This window comes from Camponotus floridanus, unplaced genomic scaffold (assembly GCF_003227725.1).
Source record: "Camponotus floridanus strain SB8 unplaced genomic scaffold, Cflo_v7.5 scaffold1, whole genome shotgun sequence".
NCBI classification, from domain to species: domain Eukaryota; kingdom Metazoa; phylum Arthropoda; class Insecta; order Hymenoptera; family Formicidae; genus Camponotus; species Camponotus floridanus.
The window spans coordinates 10,003,745-10,014,443 of record NW_020229214.1 but is presented as its reverse complement, the minus strand read 5'-3'; the positions used below and the strand labels follow the sequence as shown (position 1 = coordinate 10,014,443).

The window sequence follows — 10,699 nt, the reverse complement described above, 5'->3', positions numbered from 1 at the left end:
TTATGTGTGCCTATACCCTCGATCTCTCGTTGAGCAATCAAGATCGATGAAAATACACAAGCTCGCGCAAGTCGGCTCGTATTTGAAAAATGCCTCGTTACCTCGATCACATTCATCGTCTTATTAATCAACCAAAACACTGTGCAAAAGCGCGAGATTACTTTGCGATAATCGCTAAAATTTCATATACATTCTTATGTTCAATCTACAATTGTCTTTATTCTTCAGTGTCATACGGGATTTTTCAAAGTTCCGCAATAAAAAAATCCTACGACGATAATTTAGATTTCATCGGATTCCTCTATCTAAATAATGATTACATCACACTTTCGAAAATGAAAGTGCAACGTATGAAAGTCACGATTACGTAAGTACAAGCTAGTACAAGTTGGTAAGTTCGTAAATTGTATAGGGTCACCGGATATATGTGTGTGTAGGAACGTTGCTGTGCTAAAAACTATCCCAATTAAAATTTTTCACTTAATTAATTTTTTTTTAATTAGTGATTTTATTTTGTAATGAGTCAATAGAATTATATATATATGTATGTATGTATATATATGTATATATATTTTCTTTTTTATCACTTCACTTATTTTATATATAATTATAATAATTGAAATAATTACTCGACACCTTAATTTGGCACATAAAATTAATAAATTATTAAGTTGTTTAAAAGAATATTTAGGAAAATCTATGTCGAGACAAGAATGTTTTGCATTTTTATCTTTATACGAGGCATAAAAAACTATTGTCTCGAGTAAAAAAAAAAACTATCACAGAAAGTATCATTTCTTGTCTGAAAGGTAAAGGCACTTTAATTAGAGAAATGGTGGTCAGTCGGTATCTCGCCACACCTCGCTCCTCTCTCTTTTTCTTCCTTTCTCTATATTTGATGTAAAAATATGATAAAAATTCAATATATATATTATTCGAACGATTCGCGTTCTATATGAAACGTTAAAGGTGAACAACCTTTTTAACGAGCCAAATATAAAATTATAAGTATAATTATTAATTCAATCTCTCTACTTAATTGTATACTCGAATTAAATAAAGAAAAAAACCACGAGGAAAAAAGAAAAGGAGGAAGAGACGACAAAACGTATCAAAATTTATTTAATATTCAAATATTATATTGAAACTTGTACTGTATTTTGTATGTAATATATTCGTAGTTTATAAACTACGAATGCAATACAAAAGTGATATAAACAATGCTTTGTACGATCTTGTCAGTAACGTTTATCATCGAATTTGTAAATTAACAAGTCGTCTTATAAAACTATCGTTATAGAATGATCTATTGAATTCCGTATTTTAATGATTTAAGACAAAATTATTCATTATTAATCCTGTTGCAATAAATTGAATAATATTAATCACGCATTTTTCAAGACAAAAATATAAATGAATAGATGAGAGAAATGACAAACGAAGAAATATTAATTTAAATAAATGGTTACATGATTATTTACAAATGACAAAAACATCAAGTTGATAGTTGATTTAAATTTTATATAGTTGAAAAGACAAATAGAGGCGACAATTATGTTGGTCTCATTTATCGCGTCGCGATCGAAAGTATCGAAAATGGTGAGACCGAAAAGAAAATCAAATTTATTTTAAAAGGCTACGTAAATATTCAATTTGTTTCCATCTACCAGGATAACAAAAATGTTCCAAAGCGAAATATTGTCATTGAACGATATTGTCAAAAAAACTTTAAAAGAATATGACGAAATTGTTTATTATTTTATCATTTTATATCATGCTAAATATGAAAAAGAGATATCGCATTGTTCTTGTTATGATAAATATGTTCGGTGTTAACGAAATGTATATATATATATATATATATATATATATATATATATATATAAAGAATGAGAACTGCACAAGTCAAATGTCATATAATCTTATGTAAATTTTATATATATATACATATGTATATATATATATATATATATATATAGTGTCCCAGTTATCTTCCGTCATCTTTCAAAGACAGATTCCTGGGATCATCTGAAGACGACTTTTCCTCAACGAAAATGTCGAGGCACTAATAATTTTTGAATTATAAGTGATTGGAAATAAGGGATTTTTTGTAAACTAAGCTTTGTAGAAATAAATAATGTAACTTGTAGAAATATTAACAAAACCACATTCTTTGATTAATTTTAAATAGAGTTTACTTTAGTTGAGTTTTAATTTAAGACTTAATTGCAAAGATATATGACAAAAATCGGGAACATGCAAAAAATGATGGCCTTCATTGACATTTTCGCTGAGGAAAAATCGTCTTCAAATGATCCCAGGAATCTGTCTTTGAAAGATGACGAAAGATAACTGGGACACCCTATATATATATGTGTATATAAAATTCACATAAGATTATATGACATTTGACTTGTGCAGTTTTCATTCTATATATATATATATATAATTTTTTTTTTTTCTTGTTACACGGAGATGTAAAAGTTAATTATTTCATAAGACCAATGCATTAAAAAAAATGATTATGTATATGAGTCATACAATTTCTTCTTCAAAATATTACACATTTGAGAATAAAATTTAAAAATAAAATTATCCCAAATGTAACATAACTCGTAAAATATCTGATTGAATTATTCGACTCGCCTATTGTATATATGTGTCATATACTCTCTGTTACTGTAAATTGTCTCTATTTAAAAAAGATTTATACAATGAATTTATATAAATTTATATGTATTTATATTTATATAAATTATTCTATGATACAATCATCACCATATAAATCATATACATCATACCAAGCGAAATTTCTATTTACACAGATCTGATATTGTGTATATAAATTATACATACTTTAAAGGTTATAAAATAAAAATAAAAATATTTTAATTATAAAGTAAATTGATATATAACTGAATAAAATTGCATTTATGTTAAATTGCATTACTCTCGGTTATTTACTCAGGGCTTACATTACCTGTTGTAAACCGGGACTTGGATTTACGAGTTACGATTACGATTACGAGATTGAGCCAGCCATGTACTTATGACGTAGTCACGCATGCGCACAAGAATTTCTTTCGGACTTTCCTCTATTTATCAATTACAAGCACCACGTGACCAATGTACAATTCGTGTACAACACGTATGATTGAAGTCGTTGGTATTATTTTATATTGATGAAATTTAAAATTCTTACATGCAAGAGCTAAACATAAATTTTTTTGTATATCGATCAATATCCTTCAATTTGTTACGTACATATATATAATGCTCGGATTAAAAAGATATCAAAGATATATTTACAAACATTTGTTATTATGACTTATTAGAAGTATTTTGTAAAATAAAACCATAATGTAACATTAAAGTAATAAATTTTATGTACATCCCAGCAAACACAGAATATTGCAGCAATATTGCGGCAATATTACAACATTGCAGCAATGTTGCGGCAATGTAACTGCAATATCTTGGTTTGATGGGATACATACATACATACGTACATACATAAGTACATACATACGTATATACATACATACATACATACATATATATAATATATATATATATATATATATATATATATATATATAGTATTTATTTTACTTTTTACAAGAATAATATATTTTATTAAAGCAATTTTGTTGATAATGATATATGCGTGAAAGTAACTTGCAGGAATATATTGTGGATTTTTGTTTGCCTTTGGAGGGGCTTCTCTATAATTAAACATACTGGATATAAATATCACTATTACTTTTAATGCATATGTAAACAGGTTGCAAAAACTACGCTTGTATATAAATAACAGCGATATTTTTGCAAAGGATAAATCAATGACACTGAGAGAAGATGCACCGTACTCACACCGTTTCTTACAAAAAAAAAGTCTATAGAATAAAACTTTTGTTCACATAAATTTATCTATATTAATATATCTCTCATTTGTATACATTAAAGCAATTTTTGAAATGCCTTCAGTTAGAGAAAAATTTTGTAAGAGATATATCTCAAAATAAAATATACAATCTGTGTAATATACAAAATAAAGACAATCTACTTTACACTGTTCTGTAATAAAAAGAATATGTGTGTTTAGAATTTTGTCTTCTAGTTCTCTTAATAATAAGGTCTTCTCGGATTATTCTGAAAAAGAAAACACGTGACAATTTAAAGTATGTATATAAACTTTTAAATACACACATTTCCGGTATTCATTGTAACAATGATCGTGCTTACTAGTGGATTAGGCCTAAATCTATATGCGAGCATCATCCGTTTCCTATATGCATCAAATTCATCATCGTCCCTAGACACTCCATCTGGTCTTTCAGAACCTAAACCCGCACTATCGAGTCTGTTCGTCGCTCTGGAAATATTCATTAATCAAGAGTTTAAAAATATTTGATAAAACGAGAGCACTCACACTTACAACACATACACACACACACATACATGCGCACACACATCACACATTAACGTCTCCAATAATATTATTATATATAAAATCTAATATTGTACATATAAAACTAGACTTTACTTATTAACTGGTTCAATACGACCGCTACCCTCGCTACCTAAACCCTGTCCTTCGCTCCATCCAAGTTTTTGTAACATTTGAAATCCTACAAGTGTAAAAATATAAATTGTAAGATCAATTGATTCACAAATCAATTTAAAGAAAACAAGATTTCACTTTCGTTTAATCATAAAATATTTATTAAGTTGGAAATTAATAGAGGCTAGGAATATAATTATCAAATTTTTAATGTTTTATACTAATCTCATGTTGTTATATGAATAATGATGAAACACACATACACATACAGACACACAAAGAAAAACTTATTGGAATATACCTATATTATCTTCTTTTAACTTGTATTCCTTGTAATCACTCAAATCAGGTTCTTTTCCTTGTTTTACAGCATTATATTGTTCCATAAATTTTTTTAGCTCGTCCGGTGGCAGAAAATCGCCAATATGATGTTTGCCTTCTGCTTGTGCAGTTAATTCCTCGGCCCACATTTGCGTCGCCTCCATTTCAGCAGATCTCAATTTGTGTTCCCAAGTCCCACCTTCCGTCTCTTCATCGCTATCATATTCGTATTTATGTTTTCCTTGTGCTTCCAAACGTTTCACTTCTTCCCTTTTTCTCAAAAGATTTTGGTACAAGAGATTTATCTGAAAAATTTATTTTATTTATATATATATATATATATATATATATATATATATATATATATAATTCAATGCGACGATACTCTACCTTGTAATGATCTTCTGCCTTCTTCCATTGTTCTTCATTAAGATCGAGCGTACCAAATGTCTGTCTCGCATAATGAATAAGCGCAGGATCGTTTCGTGAAATCTTAGTAAGCATTGGATTCTTTGATTTGATATCTTGTCCTTTTGACGGAGAGGGTAATATAACAGCGGGTTGCCCAATTTGTCCCGGTATAGCAATACCAGGTTGAGGAAATACAGCATTTGGCCTATTACCAGAAGACACACTTGTTTCTGTAACCAAAACCTTGGTATCCGGATCGCCCCAACGACTACGTCTTTTTCTTTTCCGTTCTTCCCTATTATCGTCCTTTAGTTGATCCGCTATCATACATAACGGTTGTATACGCATTATGTAATAAAACTTTTATCATGTATTATCAAAATCATTCGAGATGCTCAAATTTTTACTCACCATGTGGAATTGTATGAGATTTCTGTAATTTATCCGCCTCATCATTGTCACTAAGAGCTTCTTCGGGGCAATAAAGTTCCGCACCATTATTCTTCTTATCCTTATCCTTATCCTTATCCTTTGGCTTCTCCGCACGAAATTTTGAAACCAATCCCCTGTACTGCAGATACGCTGCACTTTGCTTTTGGTGCAGAAACCTTGATTAAAATGATACTTAAAACGCTGTCTAGTAACATGTATTCCTAGATACAATACTTTCATAAAAATAAAAAAAAAGTAAAAGAAAAGACCATAATATATATAACATACATACATACATACATATATATATATATATATATATATATATATATATATATATACATATATATAAAATATGTGTGTGTATGTGTGTGTGTAAAGCAAAAATATAATATAAACAAATTGATTACTGTAATTGAACATTTGACTTGAAATTGTGAATCTTCTAATTATTGACACACTAGAATCCCATCAGTCGAACGATATATCGTCGAAATGTTGCCACCCGTTTCTAAAGTTTAATAAAAGATTCGTGACTAAACTTGTATCGTGTTTATAATTTTAAATAATTAAATATTTATTTAATTTTAAATAATTAATTAAATATTTATTTCTAATACTTCCAAAAAAGATAAAAAATTATACGCTACAAAATACAATTACAAACATTAGCGCTAATTATAAAGTATCAATACGCGTATCAATTCAAAAAAGTTTGGAAAAGAGAAAAGTTTTTTTTTATTATTATGATATGTAACAACGTACTTTATTATTTCGGGATACTAGTGTATCTGTAATGATCTACATAATATTCTACATTTGTCTATATAAAATGGTATATTAGCATATATAAATGATGTGATTGTTGCATTATTTATATGAAGTTTGTTAAGTTTTTAAATGGAATTACTAATATTATTTACGACAATGATAATTATGATTCAGATTTATTTTAAATAAAGCAGAATATATATAAAAATATATATAAAAATATAAATGCAAAATTTTACAAGTAGGATTAAAAAAAATTCCAAGCATTGATATATAATTCAGATTCGATATCGAAATAGACATTTAGTAATACTACTATTCTGAAATGTGTGCAATATATAATAAATGCAAAACAATAAATAACTAAAGATTAAAATCAATAAGATGTTTCAAACGATATATGCAATAATATAATATAATTTAAGAGATATGCAACAAAATTTCTCACATAAAAAATAAGAATCTCTTTTTCCTTTTATTAATTTTATATCGCATATTATATGAAATTTTTAACTTGCAAAATGTAAAACATTAGAAATAGAAATTCTTAGATATTTATTAAATATGCAAATGTCTCTTATATATATATATATATATATATATATATATATATATATATACACACATATATACAAGCTACTTCAGAACTTGTTATCATTATTTACTATTTTTATCATGTAACTGATTATCCATATTATGTTAGATATATCATGTTTTTGCTAAACAAACATGTTAAAAACGAGACGATAATAACAAAATTCAATATACTTGTGAGGATAAATATATCTAAAAGATGAAAGAATATAATACCTATAGAATAGATAGAATGCATGCCTACAAATTTTATATAGCACATACAAAAATTCAATAAGAAAACGACATATTTTGTGTTTCAAGTTTTCTCACACAATTATATCTTTTGTAACATTTTCTCACATAGTTTTACATATAAACGTTCTCTTTATATCCACATAAAAAAATATTATATATTAACAGAATATGGGCATTTTAAATAACTCTGTTATAGTAAAAATATGAATACTTCTTTACACTAAATCGTAGAAAAATGCGTTAAATATATAATATGTAATATCGTTATTGTAATTGCAAGAAATAATATATTCAATGTGAGAATGCATATATTATTGGCAAGTTTATTAAACCTAGAATATATCATGTAGATTACGCTATATGAGAATGTAAGAAATAGAATGTGTGTACACGCACGCACGCGCGCGCATTTATCATAATAAACGAACTTCCTTGCAATATAATTAATTTTTGGAAATGCAAGCACATGTATTTGCAACAATTCACATTAAGCAGACATTTAACAAAGTTGTGTATTCTGCTTTCTGTTACTGTGATAAACTTATTAAAAACTACATGACAGAGATCTATACGATATCCTATAAAATAAAAAATTGCCAAGAGAGATATTATAAAAGTATTAATATTGTATTACAAATTAGGAATAGGGAATGGAAATACTAAGGACCAGTGAGGACAGTAGTTACCATAATTTAGGATCTTGAGCATTCTTCTCTCGCACTTCTTGTTCAATTTCATCTCCACAGTCAGCCACGATGCGTGCCAGCTGCTCAGCCTCTACTAGACACACTTAGAATTCTTTGTCAGACACTTTGCAAAATAATATTTCAACTCGCGCTTTTTATATTTTATATATACATACATATATACATATGATCATATTCATGATCACTGAATCGGATAGAAATAATAAATATTATTTGTATAATTACATTTAAAAATACTACATCTCACAAACAAATAATCTCCGACAATCAGCAATCGACAAAAACTATATACGAGAGAGAAATAGTCTCCTCTCCGCTTATAACATTGTGCAACGAGAAGAAAAAAAAGAAATATAAAATAATAATAATGATAATATATATAATAAGTAATATCATACCTTGTTGTTCAGAATTCTGTAGATTAGTCGGCGGTCTGACAGGCGGTGGTATTTGAATATTAGGAGGGCCCACCGAAAGAGGTACCTGATTGGAAAGAGCATAGCCAGTGGACACAAGGCCGCGTGACGGTGCTGTATTAGGAATGACAGTGGGAGGTGGAACATTCGGCGGTGGAATATTCAGGTTTGGTGGCGGAACCGAATTAATCGTCGATGGAACGGTATGCACCGGTGGAGGCGCTGACATTATCATGGACGTTATTACATTTGGGGGTGGAACATTGGCTACGCTTGGTACCGTCACTACGATGGCTTGCGAGCCCGTGATAGGTATCAAGGTCGGTGGCATTTGCGACATTGGCGGTAAGATATTTGGCGGTGGTATATTGGGTGGGGGAATATTCGGTGGATGTTGTAAGTTAGCGCTACATGACGGGGGTGGTATGCTGCATTGTTGCGGATTTTGTATAATGTGCTGTTGTCCGTTCGATGACGATGGTAAGTTAGACATTGGCATAGATTGGGACAATTGCATGTTTGGCGGCGGAACGTTTGTATTAGGTGGAATGCTTTGGATGGGATGAGCGGGACGTATAATATGCGGCGGTGCAATTTGCATCCTAACATTGCTAGAATGATCATTTATATTTGTGTACGTGTTATTAAAATTCTTCGACATTGGTATCCTTTGCAGATTCGCGGACGAAGCGCTCGGCGCCAAGTTTCTTATATTCGGGGGCGGTATATTTGTCATTTGCATTTGCACCGGTTGAGACATGAGAGATGGGATGGAAGAGGCATGATTATTACTTTGAATTGGAACGTGATTAAATTGCGCACGTTGTCCATTCTGCGCATGATTGTAGCTACGCCGTGTCTCGGGACTAGGCGACGATCTCCGCCTCGTAGGCGATGGACTCGAGGAGGAACTATGCTTTCTATCTAAGCTCCTTCCCCAACGCGAATCATTTCTCCTGCGATCTCTCCTACTGTCCCAATCTCTATTTTTTTCATTATCACGCTTCCTTTCTTTGTCTCTTTCTCTAGCGGCTTCATAATTTTTCTCATCTTTTCTTTTATCCTCAGTTTTATCTTGCTGAGTTTCTTGTTTGCCAGTTGCTTTATTTGCTATTTTCTTGAATTGATCGAGAAAACTACCGTCATTGGCAAACACATTCATTGAAAGGGATGCGATAGACTTTTCATCTTCTTCCCTAGATAGATGCGCAAATAAATGATGAATTCCGCTCCTTATATATTTTCTAATTAATCAATATAGATACTAGACGAGTAAATTATGTAATGTAATAAACTTTAACGAAATTAAATTGCTACGACGTAATGAGCGTGGAAGAGACTTACTTTACACCATTGCCTTTACTAATTGTGGTCGACGTAGACGAATTCGACTTTTTCATGCACTCTACTGCTTCTTTCGCCTTCTGTTCTTGCATTTTCGCTTGAATTTCCAACTTTTTTTGTTGAATAATTTGTTCTTGCTTTGACATTTGCGCAAAACGTTCATTTCGCGAAGTTTTTGACACAAATGGATCGGATCCCTTCACACCGCGATACGCCATTTTTATTGTTCACAGTTGTCAGTGATGTATCTACAACGTATGAATGTACGTAATTTATATATACATGTACATACGCACACATTTGTGTATATATACACACACACACACACACAATTTATTTTAACGTCACACTATAGTTTTATTTTATAAAATACTTTTAATAAATAATAATAAAAAATATCGTAATATCTTGGATACCTTTTCAATTCGAGTATATACAATGAATGAAGGATAGTGATCGATACAAAAAATCCATGTTTAGCTTATCGCATGCAATTGCACTTTATCTATATAAAATAAAATCAACGATCTCAACATACATTTATTATACATATTTTACATACGAATTGTTGGTCACGTGATACTTGCACTGTTGGTATCATTGGTCGCATTCATCCGTTAAGTAGCAATCGAACATGATTGGTTGCTACTTTTATATCCGGCCAATCAGCGTCGAATTACCAATCGACCAATGGCCGCATTCGGCGGCTCATAACTCAACAATTTGGCAATATTACTAGATATTCCGATATAATTTAACGCTGATTGGCCTGATCTGAAAATAGAAACCAATCATGTTCGAATGCTACTTAACGATTGAATTCGCTGAATGCGATTGGCCGTTGAATCCGCCAAGTAGCAATGAAACATGATTGGTTTCTTTCGAATCCGGCCAATCAGCGA

The 10,699-nt window shown here is 30.3% G+C and overlaps 1 protein-coding gene across 2 annotated transcripts; it reads right to left on the bottom strand.

The window, feature by feature from the left end:
• Window positions 1–3,747: 3,747 nt before the first annotated feature.
• On the bottom strand, window positions 3,748–10,311 carry LOC105249625 (arginine-glutamic acid dipeptide repeats protein). Of its 2 annotated transcripts, XM_025405903.1 has the most exons (10): window positions 10,214–10,307; window positions 9,798–10,045; window positions 8,436–9,649; window positions 8,017–8,119; window positions 5,708–5,904; window positions 5,276–5,616; window positions 4,866–5,190; window positions 4,547–4,631; window positions 4,246–4,375; window positions 3,748–4,152 (listed from the first exon to the last, which is right to left on the bottom strand). In XM_025405903.1, exons 2-10 carry the CDS (start codon window positions 10,013–10,015, stop codon window positions 4,126–4,128), a joined length of 2,640 nt encoding a protein of 879 aa, XP_025261688.1. In that variant the 5' UTR covers window positions 10,016–10,045; window positions 10,214–10,307; the 3' UTR covers window positions 3,748–4,125. The 2 variants fall into 2 exon arrangements, 1 of the variants encoding a protein (XP_025261688.1); XR_003122377.1 differs by lacking the exon at window positions 4,547–4,631 and having other exon boundaries at window positions 10,214–10,311.
• Between the last annotated feature and the right edge of the window lie 388 nt (window positions 10,312–10,699).